The following is a 20,697-nucleotide window of genomic DNA, read 5'->3' on the forward strand; positions in this document are numbered from 1 at the left end:
ACAAATAATTATGATATTTTACTAAATGCAATCGAAAATTTCCAAACAATGATAAAAAAAAAGAAATATAACATAATATATCACAACATGTCAACACACAACTCACTGCAATTATATAATTTTTATATTATAATATATTATCCGAACTCAAATTAATTTTTACATTATTTGACACTTTAATGTAGAGGTATAGCACAATATTGCTACATAACTTATTTAAACTTTAGATGCTAATAATGGCTAGAATTATACTCTATAACACTTGATAGACGACAATTGATGACTGATTATCTACAAAATATCCTACTAATATTTGAAAAAAATTTGTATAAAATATTATATATTACGTACTACCTATATACTTTATATGTTGCAAATCACAACCACACTGTATTTACGAATATTTTACTAATATGAGTTTGTTAAGTTTGAATTCATTGAGATTAACTTATTTTGTCTAACCTTGAAAATTGATCTGATAATGCAATCGATAACTTATTTTCAAGGGAAGCTAGTGTGTAATCTTAAAAATAACATTAGGTACTTATTATGATTATAAAATTACGCATAATACTGCTGCAACCGCCAACACTTTGGACAGTTCAAACTATTGGTAATATTGGAAATCACTTTTAAAATATTGCAAAATAATAATTAAATTGTCTATAACCGACAAAACTATCATAAATTGTACTTTAATATATTAACTTCAGGGACAAAGTTACGGCATGACAGTTTAACCAGTGGGCACTGAGCCTACAATATTTTCTTGTTTTTACATAATTGTATAAACCTGACACCCTTCTGCAAACTTTAATTTTACAACGCCTTTATAATTCCTTGGTTGATGTATAAATATTTTGATTGAATTGAAAAGGATTATCCCTTTTTGTTATATATCATCGTATAAATATCCTTCAGATATTTTTTTGATTTTTCATCTTATCTTTTTTAAGGACCATAACCTATAAAAGATACAATACATTTTTTTAATTTTATGTTTTCTTAGGATCAAATATGTATTGTTTTTTAGATCTTCAAATAAAAATCAACATACGAAAAACAAAAATATACTTATGTTCTATTCAACATTTATTTCGCAAGCATTAAAACATATTGTTTAGTTTTTCAATAATGCTGTTATTTGGATTCCAATTTTTGGATATTTTAAAATAATTAATAAATATTCCTACAAACGATTACATTTTGAATATTTTGAGATTTTGTGAACCATACTTAAAGCGTAATCTGTGGAGTTAAAAACTTTTTTTTTATAAATGTGAATTCTTCTACTCAAATTTTAACCGGATAATGTTTTACGAAAATATTAGTATGTTTAAATCAAAATTTTTAAGCGAATAGGTTTATAGGTTTAAGTTACTTAACTTTGTGTATTGAGAATAATAAGTCTATGATAACAGATTTGAAATGAATGAATATACAGTGATTTTAAAACTAATTAATATTAACGTATCGTGACATCTCATATATAATTTGTAAACAAAAGCTCTAATAAATACTAGATTCAATAAAAGATATAGGTAAGTAGTATTTGTATCTATCATTTAATGACATCTTCATTATTATAAATAATAATAAACTATATTCATTATTATCTTGAATTCAGTACATCAACGTTTTCAACAAAGTGAAGAATTTTAATTGAAAAACAGATTTTTATATTACGACGGGATATTCTTTTTATGTACCTATAGTACAAAAAATCTTAAGAACTTTGAATTAATACGGTATTTAACTTGGTATATTTAAAATTTTAAAAATCAAAATATGGAGTAAAAATGTTTGTTAAATTACTCTACATAATATTTTCAAATATATTAAAATAGTTCATTATTATAGGGCTCATATTTTAAGCATATATATTTTTTTATACAGGAGATAGAAATCTAATTTTTTTTTATATAAATTCGTTTCACGTTATTCTGATTCCAAATAAACCAATTTATTTTTGCTTTTTTCAGTTATTTCAGCTGTATAATTTTTATATGTTTATTATACTACAATAGTAATAATAAAAAATTGAATTAATATAAGAAACGTAAAAACCCAGAATGTGTTATAGATATTGAATTATTATTGTTTTCGTTATCAGCTTGTTTATTAAATGTATAAAATGTATCGATCTACATAATATTATTACCTGCAGTACCTATGCGGTCAGTATGCCTATAACATCGATATCGTCCATTTCAAAATTTAAGATTTAGTGTTGTAATTTGAAACCTTTTATATAAAGTAGGTATGCACCGTTCACTTCAGTGGATATATGTAGAAAGTTCGTTTTTTATGTTCAATGTTAAATATTCTGTCGAACAATAGTCAGTTTCACTACTGAAAATGTAAGGAAACACATAGTAATTAATTTTTCAATTTTTTTATTCATTTCTATAAGCAGTTAGTGTTAATTTTTGGTCATGCTTTTTAAAAAATAAATTTACTTCTTTTTTACTTTTTAAAATCCGAGCTCTGTTTATTACTATAGTAATCAAAAATTAAATTAAGATAATTATCTTATACTTACATATTATATTTACACAATATTTATTGAAAATGTATTTTGATTATATTTTTGAGTTATAAAAAAGTATAACATGGATATTAATTTTGAATAGGTCATTCTATTGGATTTTTTAGGACAGTGAAGTGTGTGAGGGAGAATTAGGCGTAAAATTTTCTTTAGCTTTGGGTCGAAAATCACTCCAACATATTTTTTATAATGTAGCTCCCTCAACAAAAGTGGCCCTGACATATTATAATATAAATTATTATAATAGTTAAGTTTTATAAATTAGTTTTTTAGGTAATCCAAGGTCAAACTTCTTACTGGAAAGGCAAAAAAGCTTCTAATATGTAATGTCATATTAATTAAACTGTATATAAAATAAATCATTTTCACTGTTTCCACCGTCCACTGCAGGCTATGATTATGAAGCATTTTTTAATTGTTTAAAATATTTAAAATGGTCTAATATATAAATAAAATTTAAATGTGCTCCACAAGTGTATTTAAAAACAAAAAGCATCTAAACAACAACCATATTTGTTTACGATAGTTTATGCATACAGTGATTACATAATATTAATTTGGTAAATATTTTTTGAACCTATTTTAAAAAATAATTCACAGAGAATTTTTTTTAAATTTAAATTAATCCGCGGGGACAGTGGTCTAAATGATATGATAGTATGAGTAATACATACTGTTAATAATAACTATATCTATGGTAACATTGTATTTCAAATAGAATTATTAATTATTGGTTGTGTATACTATTGGAATTGTCTTTAATATAAATTTAAAAATATTTTAAAATAATAAGTTTTAGCTTTATGTATAATTAGGGTTGCCAGATTTTAAAATCATTACCAAGCCGGGGCATCCTAATATTGAATAACTTTTTTCAGTATAGTTATATGGAGATAATATTAGTTAATGATATAATACTATTTACAATATTATTCTATGTTTTATTATTAATTAATGCAATATTAAAGTTATTTTATCTCGGCTCTAGTACTAAAATATAAGAGAAACAACTACCTAATTGTGTATAAAATAAAAATAACTCTTAGTATTGTTTAATTGAATATAATAAAAAAAATGTTTTAATTTTATAAAAATGTTATTTCAAAATATGTAGTCTTAAAAGGTATATGTAAGTATACTAAGTTGTAAATACACTCTCCCCAAGTAGGGGTGTAGATACAATATGTAGCGTGTCCCGTGAGGATTTACCCATTGCAATATCTCCTTAAATAATGGAGATAGTATCATGATTCTGTATTTTTTTTTTCATAAGACACACAAAGACAAGAACTACAAGTATTTCATATTTTAATTTAATTTAATGTTTTGGTAAAAAAGTTAAAAAAAAATATATATTATTTAATTATTTTCAAAAATATATAAAATACCTATTTTGTAAAGTGTATGATTCTGAAAATGTTGACGTTTCAACATTTAATATTCATTAACATCGTGATTTTTAATATTATTCGTCGGTCTCACTAGCCACGGGTCACGTCATGTTTATTATCACAATTCACAGGTTCTATGGTGTTAAATACCTAATTCATAATTTTTCTCGAAACTAGAAAAATATTAAAATTCGTGAAATATAATATATTGGTTTACTTATTACAGGTTCTCAGAAGGATTTTTTTTCTCGTACTGGCGTAAGTGTTTTTACGTATTATATCTATCCATTTTTTCAGTTGGCATTTTTTTCATTATTGAGTCATACACGATTATTTTTTTCTATGAATTTCAATAGTAAAACTATCAATGGCGTTGTATATAGACCACTATATATACACCGTAAGTTCGTCGTTCCATTTTACAGTGATATCACAATATTATAATGTGGTTTTTTTGTGACGATAACGCTAATCAGCAGTTATCAATCGCTGTTTGTGATAGTGATACAGAATGTTGTTTATACGATTCAAGTCGTTTAAATATTACGTTTTGGATTTTTAAAATGCAAGCATTAATATAAAATAAATATTGTTAGTTTGTTATTTTTTTATTTTATTAGTACGTTTAATAATTTATTAAACATTTAACCGTAATATGTCCGAATTCAAAGTGCCGCATAAGGTAATAATGACTAACAATATCAATGTTTTTGAATTATTTCATTGTTTTTAAATTGTCCTATACTTACTTTGTATTATTTGCTTCAGCGGTATCGACGAGAAGATGAAAATGAATCCAATTCTGACGATGAATATGTACCATATGTGCCCGTCAGAGAACGAAAAAAACAAGAGCTACTCAGACTAGGTAGACTTTCAAAGGTAATATAAATTTAATAGGGTACTTTTTAAATAATTTGATCAATAAATTAAGTAAATAATATTTAAAATTATTTTTAGCTTAAAGAAGAGTCTGGAAAAGTTAAATCATCTAGTGATGAATTTGATGATGATGAAACTGAAGGACAAGTATGGGGTAGAAAATCAAACATTAGTCTTTTAGATCAACACACAGAACTTAAGAAACTTGCTGAAGGTAAGATTATTTTATTTTATCTAAACTGAATATAAATATAAAATGTTCATATCATACTGTTTTATATAAATTACAGCAAAAAAAGAAAGTGAAATGGAAAAACAGTTAAAAGAAGAAGAAAAAATTTTAGAAAGTGTTGCAGAGAAAAAAGCCTTAATGGGTGTTGCTGAGTTGGCCAAAGGTATCCAATATGATGATCCAATTAAAACAAGGTTACAATAAACACTGGTTAAAACAACATTATAATACTATTTATTTCAAAACTTTGCTAAATTGGCATTTATTCATTTCAGTTGGACAGCTCCTCGATATATTTTAGCTATGCCAGAAGAACGTCATGAAAATGTACGTCTCAAGTTACGTATACTAGTTGAAGGTGAAGAAATTCCTCCTCCTCTCAAATCGTTTAGAGAAATGAAATTAAACAAAGGAATTATGGCTGGTCTTTCTCAAAAAGGCATAAAAAAACCAACACCAATTCAAGTCCAAGGAATTCCCACTGTGTATGTATTTTATAAAACAAATCGGTCTTATAAGGTTATTATTAAATTAGATTAATACTTATTTAATGAAATATTTATATGTTATTTTAGATTATCTGGAAGAGATATGATTGGTATAGCATTTACTGGTAGTGGTAAAACATTAGTTTTTGTACTACCACTTTTAATGTTTTGTCTAGAACAAGAAATAAAATTACCATTCAAGCCTAATGAAGGACCATATGGTATTAACATTTAATATTCTATAAATATATTAATGAATAAAATTTTATCTGTTTCATATTTTATAGGATTAATAATTTGTCCATCTAGAGAATTGGCAAAACAAACATTTGATATTATTAATCACTACATGACATATCTGGAGCGATCCAATTACCCAAGACTAAGATCATGTCTAGCTATAGGAGGTATACCTGTTTTTGAATCACTTGATGTTATTAAAAGGTAATTTTTAATAATTAATTTTATATCTCATCATTTTTATTTCTAAATTGTATGATACATATTTTTGATTTTTATTTACTTTACTTAGAGGTGTACACATAATGGTAGCAACTCCTGGTCGACTAATGGACATGTTAGATAAGAAAATGATAAATCTGGAAGTCTGTCGGTATGTTATTACTTTTTAATTTATAGTTTTTAAGTTTTTTAAACTGATTATCATTAATATTATTTACTAGCTATCTTTGTATGGATGAAGCTGATAGAATGATTGATATGGGTTTTGAAGAAGATGTGAGAACAATATTTTCATTTTTTCAAGTATGAATTCTATTATTTATAAACATCATCTCACACACTTTAATTTTAACAATTGTTCTTTGTTCATTATTCATTTATATTTTAGGGTCAGAGACAAACATTGTTATTTTCAGCTACTATGCCAAAAAAAATTCAAAATTTTGCTCGGTCAGCTTTAGTTAAACCAATTACCATCAATGTTGGTAGAGCAGGAGCAGCATCTATGAATGTCATTCAAGTAAATTTTTATTTTTATTTATAATAAATAAATAAATAATAAATTATGTTTTATCTAATAAATGTACATTATCAATAGGAAGTAGAGTATGTTAAGCAAGAAGCGAAAGTGGTTTATTTACTAGAATGCTTAAAAAAAACTACTCCACCAGTTTTAATTTTTGCTGAAAAAAAACAAGATGTTGACGCGATACATGAATATTTATTGCTTAAGGGGGTTGAAGCTGTGGCTATACATGGAGGAAAAGGTATAATTAATTTTATATTTCCTATATAATGGTATATTATTTTACACCTATGTGTTTAGATCAAGAGGAACGTTCAAAGTCTGTTGATGCGTTTAGAAAAGGCCAAAAAGATGTACTTGTTGCTACAGATGTAGCTTCCAAAGGGTTAGATTTTGAAGAAATACAGCATGTAATCAACTATGATATGCCCGATGATGTAGAAAATTATGGTTTGTAATTAAAAACATAATAATATGTCAATTTTTAACAATATTTTTACTTTTGAATTTAGTTCATAGAATTGGTAGAACTGGTCGTTCCGGTAAAACTGGTATAGCTACAACATTTATCAATAAAGCAAATGATGAATCTGTATTGTTAGATTTGAAACATTTGTTAATAGAAGCTCGTCAAAAGGTTCCATTATTTTTGTCCGAATTGGAATCAGAAAATGAGAAATACTTGCAACTTGGAGGTACAAATTTACTATTTTATTTTATTTTATTTATTTATTTTTTAATGTATAATATTATTTCTTTATTTTAGATGAAAGAGGTTGCAGTTATTGTGGTGGTTTGGGCCACAGAATTACAGATTGTCCTAAATTAGAAGCAATACAAACTAAACAAGCATCTAATATTGGTCGTAGGGATTATTTAGCAACCAGTGCAGCAGATTATTAGTTTTACTATTACACAGACATATGTATTATACTGATAATTTTACAAAATTGGTTGATTTAGTAAAAATGCATTAAAACAAAAAAATGTTATTGTCTGATTGTATATCGTTTAATAAATCTATTATAAATGTAAATGTTGACTAGACCCATTAGTTATTAAAATATTATTTTTGTACCTATGACTGCTCTTTTGTAATGTGAATAAATGACAAATAATTATAATGTATTAATGTATTATAAAATAAATGATTTTAATTTATAAAATATAACTTAAGCATTAACATTACCTAAAATGACATTTGGTGTTTAAATATATGTATAATATATCATTATTCATAATATAGATACCGGAATATGATATCCATGATGTGATCCGAAATACCTGAAGTCAATACAAACTGCTGTGATTTTTCTCAGGTACCTAACTTTTAAAAATTGATATGCTCCAAAAAATTATCTAATAACAGTATTTTTGGAATGTTTTCAAAACATAATAATACATGAATTAGTGTCATTGCTCATGATGCATATCGCATTTGAAAACATGAAATAAGTATCCCTTAAAACTTTATTCCATATTTCCACATATCACAAAGTTTTCATCTTTCAACCTGTATTATCAAGTATCATCTGGACTCTGAAATAAATAAATATCAACAATGTTATCACTTATTTATTATGTAAATATGATTGTTGATAACAGATGTGAGTTATTATGATAACAAATGTGATTGTAAACATAAAATACTAATACTATTATTACTTATTATTAAATTACCTGTTTTAATTTACTATTTTAGATTTTTTAGTCACTGAGCGGCCAACAGATCAAATTTAGCCAATATTTAGCCTTACTACTCTTATTAATTCTACTAGACGTACTAGAACAAAATATACGCTTTTGTATTTATAATTGTTTATCTTTTTTTCATCAACTATTCTCTAGTCATGAAATATAACTAGTAATGCTCGACAACCAACATCTTTATAACATTTAAAATGACACAATTTTTATTTGTGTTAACCATTTTGGCGTTGAACTATGTATTTGGACATTGCTCTCTGGGAGATAGCTTCCCATCTTACAGAAATTGTGTTCTAGAATGTTCACAGAAACGATGTGACAAGGGTAAAACATTTAATTTCAACTAAACATTTTAATTGACTGATATCTTAACTAATTTAATAATGTATATTTAGATGGAATAAGATACAAGAGAAGCTGTTGTCTTGTAGTTTTAGAAGTTTTTAAATGGAAATGTTCAGAAAACTGCAAATATGATTGCATGTGGCCGATGGTTGAAGGTTTGGTGGAACGTGATTGGCCAGTTCCACAATTTCATGGAAAGGTTGTATATAGAATATTTTTAAATTTACTATTTTTAAAATATTAACTTTTTATTTTTTTTAGTGGCCATTTAAAAGACTACTTGGTCTTCAAGAACCTGCATCCGTAGCATTTTCTTTATTAAATTTATTTACAAATTTAATAATGTTCAACCGTTTCAAAGAGCAAATTCGTTTCACTTTACCATCATGTAATATATGGTCTCTGTACACATTGGTAAATTAAATTTTATTTATGAAATATTAATAACATCTATATAGCTATAAAAATGTCTTCAATTAAAAGTATGAAGAATTTTAATCTATATGGAAGTAAATAAAATTATTAAATACTAATAGAAAATATATATAATACTATGGTAAATACTAAGTAAATTTAAAATTTAAATCATATAACCATTATAAAAATATATTAATACTTTAAATGAGTAATTTATTACAGTTATTCATGTGTATTGTGTAATAATTATTAATTCAAATAATGCTTTTTCACTACATAGTTGATAGTAAGTGTTTGGAGACACGTGTGATAAGTGGTCAGTCCCATCAAAATGTTAAAGACCACTTCAATTATTTTTGTTTATATCAAATATTTATGTCTATTACTTTTTATTTTAGTTTATATATTTTATTTAATTAAATAAATTTAAATGGTTGTAACACACTTAATTTAGACTTAACCTGCATCCTATATTCAATTATATTAAAAAAAAATGAATTTGGATCATTTCAAATCATGAAATGATTAGTTATGATGTTTCTATAAAACATACATTTTATACATTATGTTTAATTAAATTCACTGTATACAATTTTAAAAATTAAACTTTCTGCTTTCAACTGTTATTTTAGAAATTAAAATTAAAGATTAGAATATTTGACTAATAAATGGATTTTATACTTCTTAAAATTATTGATACTTATTAACACTTAATTTATAGTTTTCCATTTTAATTACATATAAATAATACAATACAATTTACAATTTTTAGGTATAAGTTTATGTATTGCTTTGTTTTTATTTTAATTGATGTATATTTTTTTTAGGTATCAGCCAATTGTTGGTTTTGGTCAGCTGTATTCCATGGCCGAGACACTATGTTTACTGAATTAATGGACTACATTAGTGCTTATGCTATGGTTTTATTCGCATTTTATACAATTGGTCATCGAATTCTATTGTACAGTAATCAAATTGTGAAGAATACGTTTATGATTATTTGTTCTCTTGCATTTATCTATCATTCGTTATATCTACTTACTACAGAGTACGATTACAAGTACAACATGACAACAAATCTTCTAGTTGGTAAGAAACAAAAACGATTTGCAATATTTTGTATACATTTATTAACATAAAAAAATAAATGTAGGTGCTGTAACTGGTACAGCCATGTTAATATGGGCTGTGTTGAATCGTCGCAGAATGGGCCATGGTAAATATTTGATATTTTATGTACTTGGCATGACTTTGGCATCGTTACTAGAGTTAGCAGACTTTCCGCCACTTTTGTGGACATTTGATGCACATTCACTCTGGCATTTAGCAACAGCCCCGAACGCGTATTTCATGTACAAGTAAGGCAATACAAATTTGAGCATTATTACTAAACAAGTAATACTTTCTTGGTCAAAATATTTTTTATGTTTTTATTAAAAAAAATTTACTTATCACCAAAACCTTTAAGTTAATATGTAAGTAACTCATCTGCTAGAACTTAAATACTACACTTTTTGAAGTTCTTTTTTTAGTATTTCATTATTGTAGTTATGTAATTATTTATAATAAGTAAATAAATCTGAAAAAGATTAAAAACAAAATCCAGCAATAAAAAAAACAAAACCTTGTTATAATCTTATAACATAATATAACCGATTGGTCGATTTATGTTTAAATTCTAATGTTTATTTAGAATATAATTTTCAATTACTAGGTTAAGTATCAATTATTCTTTCAGTTAACAGAAAAAATATTTAAATAGTAAATTTTCTATAATCTAGACTTAATACATTAATTATGTTACCATTTTCTTTGAAAAAAAATATATTTATATTTTTAATTTTCAATATTACCTAAACATAATTTCCAGATTTGCCATTGAAGACTGTAAACATCAGCGTCGAATGTTACTGAAATGACAGTTTCTTGCACTGGGGATACCTCAGATACAAGATGAATAAAACTTTATTGATGAATTTAGTTTTCCTAACCTTATAATCTCTAACTAACATGTTTAGATTTAAATACTTCCTGAATAGAGCTCACCATAATATTTAAATGAGTTAGGTATAGCGTAATAATTAGTTTTATTACAGTTGTAATAAATACAATTATACGACTATATCCTCATTTAATTAATTTTTGTTATTTTTGTATACAAATTTTACCACAATATGTTAACCCATCAAACTCGATTTGTAGGTATAAGCTAACCATAATATACGTAATATATTATATGTTATGTCTATTTAACTATTGATAAATATTTTACTCTTATGTTTATTGAGTCACTACAATACTACAACTTACCAAAAAATAACTACTACTTGTATCCAATACTACTTACTAGCTATTACTATACTTTTATGAATCTCACAAAAGTTACTCAGTTATTGTGATAAAATGTTAACAAATCTGTTATATATAATTACATAGGTATTTAAGTTTTCTTGTGCGTTTCATTGCCATGTGTATACTTTCTTTAGCTTATTTTTGTTAATGATTTCTTGCATAATATTTAGTCATTGTTTTTATTTTGATATTAATTATCTGTTAACATATTTTATACTAAAGAATTATTGGCTTCCAATCCATCTATTTATACTATACCTAAGATCATTATCTACTTTACTAGTCTATTTAGATTTTTATTATTACCTAAATATAAAAATGTACTATTTGTGAAAAATATAAATATTTTTTATTATAGAAAATTATGTTTTGTTTTTAATTTAATTAACATATTAAAAAAATATTACTATGTATTACTATTTTTTTATTGATATTAACTATGTATGTACAAAGATATGTGTGTTCTCTACCTATGATATAAACATTAAAATATCAAAATTTAGTGTTTACATTTATTATTTTTTATTTCTTTTGAAAATAAATATGTTTACCATGGTCACAATAAATATTTTGAATTTCAAATAGACCTATAAATGTGCATTATATCACTGAGGAAGTATGATTGAATATTTATCCTATTTGTATAACCAACAAAGAACACTCCAAGTGTATTGATTTTAATTCTTAGTCATTTAGAATCTAAATGTAATACACAGTGTTGAAAAATAAAACTACAGTTTACAAATTACAAGATTAGGTAAGTTTATAACTATAATGATTATACATTGCTGGTGTCTATGTCTATAGTATAATTAGCAGGCACAATATGGTGAAGGAAAAATTTTGGAACAATTTTTACTTCAAAATTAGTGAATGGATATTATCTGAGTAATGGATTTAATACAAAATCGTAAGATAAAAATAATATGCTCAGATAAATTACACTAATTCATATAATTATTATTAAAAAAAAATATAGGTATGTTTATTATACATGTATTAATACGTGAAGAGGAAACATTGTAAGTACTTATGTACCCCTTTTTATACATTGCTCGCAAGTGAAATTTGAACAGTTTGGTATAGTTTAAGTTTATGTAGGGAAGGCTAAATGATTGTTGAAACATGTATTTTACACATATTACAATAATGTTACGCAAGTAAATTACGAAAATAGCAACACGCCAGTGGCACCATCGGTACAGTGTAAAATAAAATTCAAAAAAAAAATGTTAACTGAGCGAAGACGAGTACCTAATATGAAGTATAAAAAACAATTTTTACGAAAATAAAATAATAATAGACAATAGTTATTGTTTGTTTTTTTAATTCATATCAAAAACCAATATTTCTACATGTGTTTAGGTAGCTTATAGAGTTTAAACTGAAATACCTAGTTAAATGCGAAATAAGTGGTTAGGTACCTACCTACTCGTATTTTTCCATAAAAAAAGTTAGTACGAATAAAAGGAAAACAAGCGCCACAAACACCGATGCCGACCATCCAAACTGTATGTGTTATATAAGAAATGAAATATTTTAGAATGTGTAATTTTATGATTAAAACGGTTTTCATGATTGAATTTCGACCAATTATTATAAACGATCTTTAAAATCTAATCGACTGGATATTATTCTAATCGTAGAACTGTCCTTTCAATATGTCAATGCTGGTGATATATTAGGGCTGTAAGCTACGTATAAGTCATTTAATATAACTGTTGTTCATACGTCCGTTATAGTCTGTAATTATACATTTATATGTTATACCTACTTAAGGATAACGGACATACTAATAAATAATAACACTATAGCTGGGGCAGTAGATTAAAATACGCTTAATAAAATTAATTTATATACCGGTGAACGGATCCAGAGGGTGGGCCAAGGGGTCATGCAACTAAGGCCCACCACCAGAGCTCACACTACACATACACACACACGCCCACACACATAATTCCACGAATGTTTAAAAAAATATTTAATCTAATAATTTAATTATACGGATAATTAAAATCATTTTTAAAAACATAAGTAAAATAATAAAACCTATACCTAATGTGGAAAAATTAAACGATAGTACTTACATAATATTATTATTTATTACGTAATATTATTAACTACACTTTGATGTTGAATGATGGGTAGAGCATTCAATAGCCGATTATGCTTGATTGTTGTTGTTGTGATAGTAAACAATAACTTGTATCAATCTACCTTTATTTACTATAAATAAATTAAACACATTTTTAGATAAAAAATAATGGAAATTTAAAACTACAGTGATACTTTTATTTATTCATTTTTTTTTTTTTTTGTTATTATTATTGTTATTTATACATTATAGGCATTTGTGTACAATATACGTAGCTTATACATTAGGCCCATTATGGGTACCTTACGCATTACACCATAATATATAAATGACAATATTTAACAATAAGCGCAACATAATATACAAGATAAATATTAATCGTGTGTTGTACATCAAACTAAATTGCCTTTCCTAGATTATCGCTCTGCATCCTGGTCCAGGGGTGGATCCAGAAATGTTTTACGGAGGGGGCGAAAAATTGTCTTTATACTTACGACTAAGCTGCCTGAATTGTGATATATAATACGTAATAAAAGCAACAAAAAGTATTTTGGCCTTTGGCATTCAGGTATATATATAAAAGAAAAAAATGGAACGCATTAACACACTTACACACTTGTTACTACACAATCATCAATATAAAATGTATAATACTCTAGTTAGTGGTTGTAAGGAACTACGAGAATAATCAAAAACTCAATATATTATATTATATAATATAACACAAACCTATTTGTAGGGATTTGTAAGAAGGACGTGGGCACCCTTCACCACCACCGCTTGGAACAGTGCCTGTCATCACCTGACTTGACCAGTATGAAAGAGATTCTCCAATTTTCAGTCATAGTATACGTGTTTAGTCGTATTATTTTCTACCATTTGCTCAGCAGGACAGATCACATAATATAATGACAAATTAATATCTATTGAACCGCAGGACTATGCAGATTATGGTAGTACAGCTATAACATCATCATAGAAATCATGGGACATAAAAAAAAATATCGATTTGTTTGAATATTTTGTAGTACATAGTTTTCATTTGCATATTTTAAGAATTATTTTGATGTATATTTTTTTTAACGTTAAAAATCCAATCACGATCTCACGGCGTTGTGGATAGGCAACTGCTGTCGCAAACTCTTAAAAAAAAAAATGAAATTTGGTAGATACCAAGATCGTATAGGAGAATGAACAATGTTGGTGGTTGGAGTTATGGCCGGAGAGCGGAACGAGTCGCTAACCCTGAAAATCGATGCGTCACCATTGCGAGTGCCACAAAGAAGTTCGTAAAACGACAAAAAAATTCACGGGAACCGTCTTTACTATATGTTTCACTCAAGTATGCAACCATTTATTTTATTAATCAATAAGCACAAAGTACACAGCACAGTGTAAAGAAAAATGTTGATAATACTACACAATTTATTATAGTATGATTATGATGGGTTGTACCTGTTTATAGAGTTACCTTTAAGTACTTTTATTACGATAATCTGAATAATGTAAAATTGTTACGTCATCTAGATATAGGTACATTATTATACGCTTTTACACAAATTAAACGATAAAATAATAAAAAAAATATGACAATAACAACTACCCATAATTATATAAACAGATAAATGATGTCATGATCAATGATAACTCTTGTTGTAAGTAAATTAATTGTGTAAAAGCTTTAAGCAATTTAGGATTTACGATATCAAGCGTAAGTATTGTAGTAATGTGAGTTTTATATATCTAAAATCTGGTATTTTTCATTGGTACGCCTTGTTCTGGAGTTTGGTTCACTGATTTGGAATCATAGACAAAAACTTGCTCAAACGATAGAAAAAATAAAATCCAAAGAAATCGTATTAGAATTAAATTAGATTTATATGATCTATATACCTATAATTGCTGACGTTCAAAAACAGTGTAAAATATCACCTTTGGGCAATAGACGTGATTATAATGATTGTTTATTTCATATTTGTACATAAGTTTCTAAATGAAACCGTTAACTGTCCAGAGCTTCTGAACGTTATTGGTCTTAGGGCCCCTCCAGTAACTGGAAATAACACTAGAAATAAAGTCCTATTTAATATTTCACCAAGTAAATTTAGTTTGTTGTTCATGATACTCCCATCAATAGAACTTTACATTATAGTTATGAACATCTATCTGATTTCAATTACTTTTGTGATAATTGCTGTAAAAAATTATTAGATGTCTATGATTGGTTAAATTCAAATTATATTATTCCAATCGTTGTTAATTTGTATATTGCAGTAGGTATCTCTATACATCTATCTACTGTATTGTCTGTATTACTGTATTCTTGGCCTTCTTAGGCGTTATATATCAATAAATAAAAGTAGGTTAGGCAATAAGTATCAAGTGTGGCAAAAAAAAAAGCATTGTCGTCAAAATAATTTGTATACGGCTTATGCTTGTCCACGTGCACGCGCAAGTGTGCCACCGTCCAACATGTTTCGGCCGTTCATTACACGAGCGCGCTGCCGAATCACTTCGTTAAACTGCCGACCGCCTGTTATATTGGGATCAACAGGTGGATCGCTATATTTTGATATCAATCCAGTATCAGTCTTGCAGCTCTCACTACCTGGTGGACCCCCTCCAAAGTATTCCTAACCAAGATCTCTTAAAAACAAGAATAACAATTTATTAGGATAATAATAAATTTACGAATATTGTCCCAAAAAATTGTGATTAATATGTAGATTTTTTGTATGACTGAATATTTAAACTAATATTTTTACTGATAAAAACGACCACTTGTTATAGGATACCAGCTACTCTAAAAATAAAAGAAGTATGAAATTCCTGCACCGCTAATAAATTATCATTACTTATCAGAGTATTTGAAGTTCTTGTCCATCAGATGAAGAAATTGATTACACTTTAACTTAGGTAAATGCATTAAGTAAGTATTTAAATTGAACATTTTATTAATTTTGAAGTATAAAATAAATTAAAGATTAGATTAGGTTATTTACTATTAAGGTATTTTAAATGACTGCACACAAATTTGACTTTCTGTTCCTATTACAGCCACTCGTTTCGGTTTGTCACGACCATGGATGATTATCGATAGATTTATGTTCTGACACTGACAATCTACTTTCCGTGTTAAAAAAGTAAATGAACTATATTGTATTAAATACAGTTGAATATCCGAATAATTGGGAACAAAGTGATGTTATGAACTTATAAAGCAAATGTTGCATTTCCTCTATATTATCAGCTGTGTGTTTGTCGTTATTTCTCTTCATAGGATAATTGGTTCATGAGTCATGCTGTTTGAATTGTGATCTGTACATGTTAATAATTTTTATTGGCGTTTACTGCACCGTCTGTGACTGGCCACTGTGCGTGGGGCCGCCCACTCCGGAATATGATTGGTCACCAGTGGCGTAGATCCGATTTTTTGCTGAAGGGAGGTTTAAAATATATTTATGATACAAATAACAAGTTATTAGTTAAACTAAATGCCATTTTTATTTTGTTCTAACTAATATAAAAAAGATTTTTTTGGGGCAAAACCTCTTACCACCCCACCTCTCCAACGGTAATTACGTCACTGTTGGTCACTATGAACGATATTAAACACTGTACTAAGAAAAAACTTAAAAAGTAACAGTTTTGTTTTATTCATTGATTTGAAAAAAGAAATTTGACTAATAATAAAGTTTTAAGTCGTAGTTTTTTATGAACATTGCAACAGGGGTGTTATAGTCGAAAGTTTTATAAAGTTCACATGAAATTAAATTATTTACCTATAAGTTTTGATTGCGTATAAAATATCAAACGTATAACAGAATTATGTGTAGTATGTACTCTATCTAGTATAAAAAAGTTGGAAAAAATAATTAAAGTAATTAATGAGTAACGTAATTCAAAAATAATTTCAAAATATTAAAATTATGTATATTTCAGCTTAAACATTCTACGATACTATTTGTGTTATTATTCCTTTGTGTAAAATAATTTACTTCATTTATTGTAGGTATATTAAAGATATTTAACTCACGTCTTAAACTATTTATACATTTAATTTATTAAATTATAGTAGGTATAACCTGATTGTTTGACAATTTAACGTTGATTCAATAAGAGGTGATAAATTTAATTCATAATATTATGCGTACAACAATGAACAATCACTTTGATTTTTCAATCGATTAATATTTATTTTTGGTGGAAAGGTAGGTACTTATAAGTTATAAATTATAATCATCAACGAAATATTTAAAAATAAAATTAATATATTAAAAAAAATTTGAGGCACAATATAATAATATAATATGTAGGTATAATATTATAAAAATCATATATTATAGTACAACAATTTCATACTAAATGTATAATATGTTAGATTAATTCATCCTATGGCTATTAAAGTAAAATGCATATCTTTAATCAATAAATAATAATAGTTATTATACGCTTTGTACCTACCTACTATGCATACATTCGCACAAATAAACTCTTTTGTAATCAAATTGAAATTGTATACACAGTTCTAGTACTTCAAGCATAGCCATATAAATTTAATTTACCTGCTATATGGCTATATTTTATTATAATGTATGTATATAGCTGTAGACTATTTGGTCCATGTTCGAATGAGTTTTAGAAAAACGTAAATGGATTCGTACGAGGATTGTAATAGGTTTAAAATTTAGATTAGGTATGTGCTTCGTAGAGAGGTTTTCACAATGTGATTTATTATAACACATACCGGGTGCATACATAAGTATTTTGTGCAATTAAGTTCTCATCGGATTGTAGAAATATTAACGTCAACATATTTGTATCATATGTTTTTTTTTTTGAATTTGGGTGGCATAATAATAAAGTTATGCAATTATAATACATCCGTATTATAAAATTTAAACATGTCAACAATAACTCGTATACCACTATAAAAAAAAATAAGAATTGAATTTAGGATTACCCCGGGGATGACTATTCCTTGTCTTTAACGGAAACTTATACATCACGAATAATAATATCTGAATAAAAAGAGAATTTTATGAAAGTAATATTATACTTTTTTTTAATATGCGCATAACGATTATTGTCACATTAACTACCTATACACACCAATATTATATTATTTATCAAATTAGACTTCAGATTCGGATGATTGAAGAAAGACAATAGTTGTACGCGCGAGTATACCTATAAACTTATATCTTCTTTTTTTCTTAAAAATAATTTATACTGAATATTATTAAGTTAGTATCAATAAGAAATTATAATTACATTTATTATAATTAACTTAAAAAAACTATAAGAAAATACCGTCAACAAAATAATGTTTTCTCATTATTTGAATAGTAAATTCTAAACTTATTTATAAATAAATTAAGTTTGTTAACTTGATTAAACTTTAACATAACTGTGACAGACCAAAGACGATATTTTAAAAATACCTTCTCTGTCTTGGGATAGGTATAATTGTGTGTAAATAATATGCAAAATTTATCACAAAACTGTGGATAAACTTTTTTTGAAAATGTATTCTATGATTTGTTAATCCGTGCAGATATAAAAACAAATTTCTTTTTTCATTCACCAATTTTACCTTGTCTAAAGTTATTTTTAAATTTCAAAAAAGTCTGTCTTTCTGTTACGTAGTACTTATCTCATTACGTGTCTACGTTAAACTTAATTTTTAAATTTTTTATTTAATCAATGAATGCTAAGTGCAAAAGATCTACTTTAATATTTTATTTGATAGCGGCTCAAAATACTAAACTAAAAATAGTACACACTATTTTTGTACAAAACTTATAGGTAGATTAAAATGCAGCCCAACGAAGATATAAAATATAGGTTAACACAATATATATAACATGAGTTACGACTCACAACTATGTTATAGTATAACAGGCACTGAAAACATGAATAGCTGCGTAGGTAGGTTATTCAAAGATTATAGGAAAGACTATATTTATATAGGTAGTAAAAATAAATGCAAACGTATATACGATAATCATCATATCCCAATAGCGGTAGTTCACATATTTAATTTATTGTGTCTTTAATAATTTTATTTATATATTTTATAATAATATTATTTGAAGTACCTATATGCATATAAATATTGGTTTTCCTATAATAAATAGTCTACCAAACGTGTAAAATTAAAGGTTTATTTTTTTTAAATGAAAAAAATCAGAGGGTTCAAAATAAAATTATATTTAAATTGTACTTACAATAATTTTTCATAAGTATTTTAAACAATATAATTTGTATAGTTATTATACAAACAGATATTACCAATAAAAGGTGTGATGACTGGTAAATAATGGATCGATTAATTATTGGAAAATGGCAAACTAAAAGGATATTGTGTTGAATGAAAGACGTTGATGTAGAGTGAACAGATGAATGTTATTAATAAAATCAAGTAATGATGTAGGCATGAATACACAAATTCTAATCCCAAATGAAAAAAAAACACAGAGCATGTTATGTCAAGTGAGTTAGATAATATTAATTATAGGGGGTTTACGCGACGCATCACTGTTGTAATTATTATACAATAAACGTTGACGGTTTTCGGATTACATAAATAATAGCATGTTATTAAAGCATATATATATTTTTAATTTGTATGCTGAAATAACATTACAACTTTATTTAGATTAAATATGAGATTTTTTTTATTTTCCCCTCTCTTAAAAAGTTACCGTGAATATTAAAAAGATATACTTATCAATAGGTACTTTATACCTAATTATACTAATTATACCTACTAAGTATAAGCACAGAATAGAATAATGGTATAAGCCATAAGGGCTATGAGTATCTTAAATAATGATAATAAATTGATACCAACACCCAGATACATACAAATAATATTACCATAAATAGATCTTAATAAAACTGCCAAAAATATGTGATTAGTGTAATTACACTTATTATACAGAATTCAAATACACATTACGTAATATCTTATATTTATTAAACATTCTCTTATTTCTTAAATTTATTTAGTATACAATGTTATTTAGCAAAATAGATTTTAATATCTATGGTGAACAAATTTATCAAGGTTAGGTAATCAATAGAAAAACAGTACACGAGTATCTACATGAAATACAGTACACGTGAAATAACTTTTTCACGGACGTACAGGCCCATCAGGAAATCTAATATTTATTTTCTTTCCATTCGGTTTTGTTCAATTATTATACTACCGAAATTTTGTGCACTACTTAAACTTTCATACTTA

The 20,697-nt window shown here is 26.2% G+C and overlaps 2 protein-coding genes and 1 long non-coding RNA gene across 4 annotated transcripts; 2 read left to right on the top strand and 1 right to left on the bottom strand.

The window, feature by feature from the left end:
* Positions 1-679: 679 nt before the first annotated feature.
* Positions 680-4,337, bottom strand: LOC126549050 (uncharacterized). 2 transcript variants are annotated; one of them, XR_007603196.1, is made up of 5 exons: positions 4,194-4,337; positions 3,937-4,112; positions 2,162-2,352; positions 1,075-1,248; positions 680-965 (listed from the first exon to the last, which is right to left on the bottom strand). It is a non-coding gene; the product is annotated as an uncharacterized LOC126549050 (long non-coding RNA). The 2 variants fall into 2 exon arrangements; XR_007603195.1 differs by lacking the exon at positions 1,075-1,248.
* Positions 4,338-4,444: 107 nt separating this feature from the next.
* Positions 4,445-7,660, top strand: LOC114121575 (ATP-dependent RNA helicase abstrakt). Its single transcript, XM_027983988.2, has 14 exons — positions 4,445-4,621; positions 4,708-4,821; positions 4,900-5,035; positions 5,112-5,247; positions 5,329-5,538; positions 5,629-5,762; positions 5,829-5,985; positions 6,074-6,154; positions 6,225-6,306; positions 6,392-6,523; positions 6,602-6,770; positions 6,830-6,979; positions 7,042-7,224; positions 7,296-7,660. Exons 1-14 carry the CDS (start codon positions 4,595-4,597, stop codon positions 7,430-7,432), a joined length of 1,848 nt encoding a protein of 615 aa, XP_027839789.1. The 5' UTR covers positions 4,445-4,594; the 3' UTR covers positions 7,433-7,660.
* Positions 7,661-8,156: 496 nt separating this feature from the next.
* On the top strand, positions 8,157-11,855 carry LOC114121576 (post-GPI attachment to proteins factor 3). Its single transcript, XM_027983990.2, has 6 exons — positions 8,157-8,560; positions 8,632-8,780; positions 8,843-8,995; positions 9,826-10,087; positions 10,152-10,356; positions 10,869-11,855. Exons 1-6 carry the CDS (start codon positions 8,431-8,433, stop codon positions 10,915-10,917), a joined length of 948 nt encoding a protein of 315 aa, XP_027839791.1. The 5' UTR covers positions 8,157-8,430; the 3' UTR covers positions 10,918-11,855.
* Positions 11,856-20,697: the final 8,842 nt, after the last annotated feature.

The sequence above is a fragment of the Aphis gossypii genome, chromosome 1 (assembly GCF_020184175.1).
Source record: "Aphis gossypii isolate Hap1 chromosome 1, ASM2018417v2, whole genome shotgun sequence".
NCBI classification, from domain to species: domain Eukaryota; kingdom Metazoa; phylum Arthropoda; class Insecta; order Hemiptera; family Aphididae; genus Aphis; species Aphis gossypii.

Excerpts from the sequence above, each read along its gene's own strand:
- LOC114121575 (XM_027983988.2), top strand. The coding sequence starts at position 4,595 with ATGTCCGAATTCAAAGTGCCGCATAAG. Across the intron at positions 4,622-4,707 it reads AATTCAAAGTGCCGCATAAG|CGGTATCGACGAGAAGATGA; the intron begins GTAATAATGACT and ends TATTTGCTTCAG. Across the intron at positions 5,763-5,828 it reads GCCTAATGAAGGACCATATG|GATTAATAATTTGTCCATCT; the intron begins GTATTAACATTT and ends CATATTTTATAG.
- LOC114121576 (XM_027983990.2), top strand. The coding sequence starts at position 8,431 with ATGACACAATTTTTATTTGTGTTAACCATTTTGGCGTTGAACTATGTA. Across the intron at positions 8,781-8,842 it reads TTCCACAATTTCATGGAAAG|TGGCCATTTAAAAGACTACT; the intron begins GTTGTATATAGA and ends TATTTTTTTTAG. Across the intron at positions 10,357-10,868 it reads AACGCGTATTTCATGTACAA|ATTTGCCATTGAAGACTGTA; the intron begins GTAAGGCAATAC and ends CATAATTTCCAG.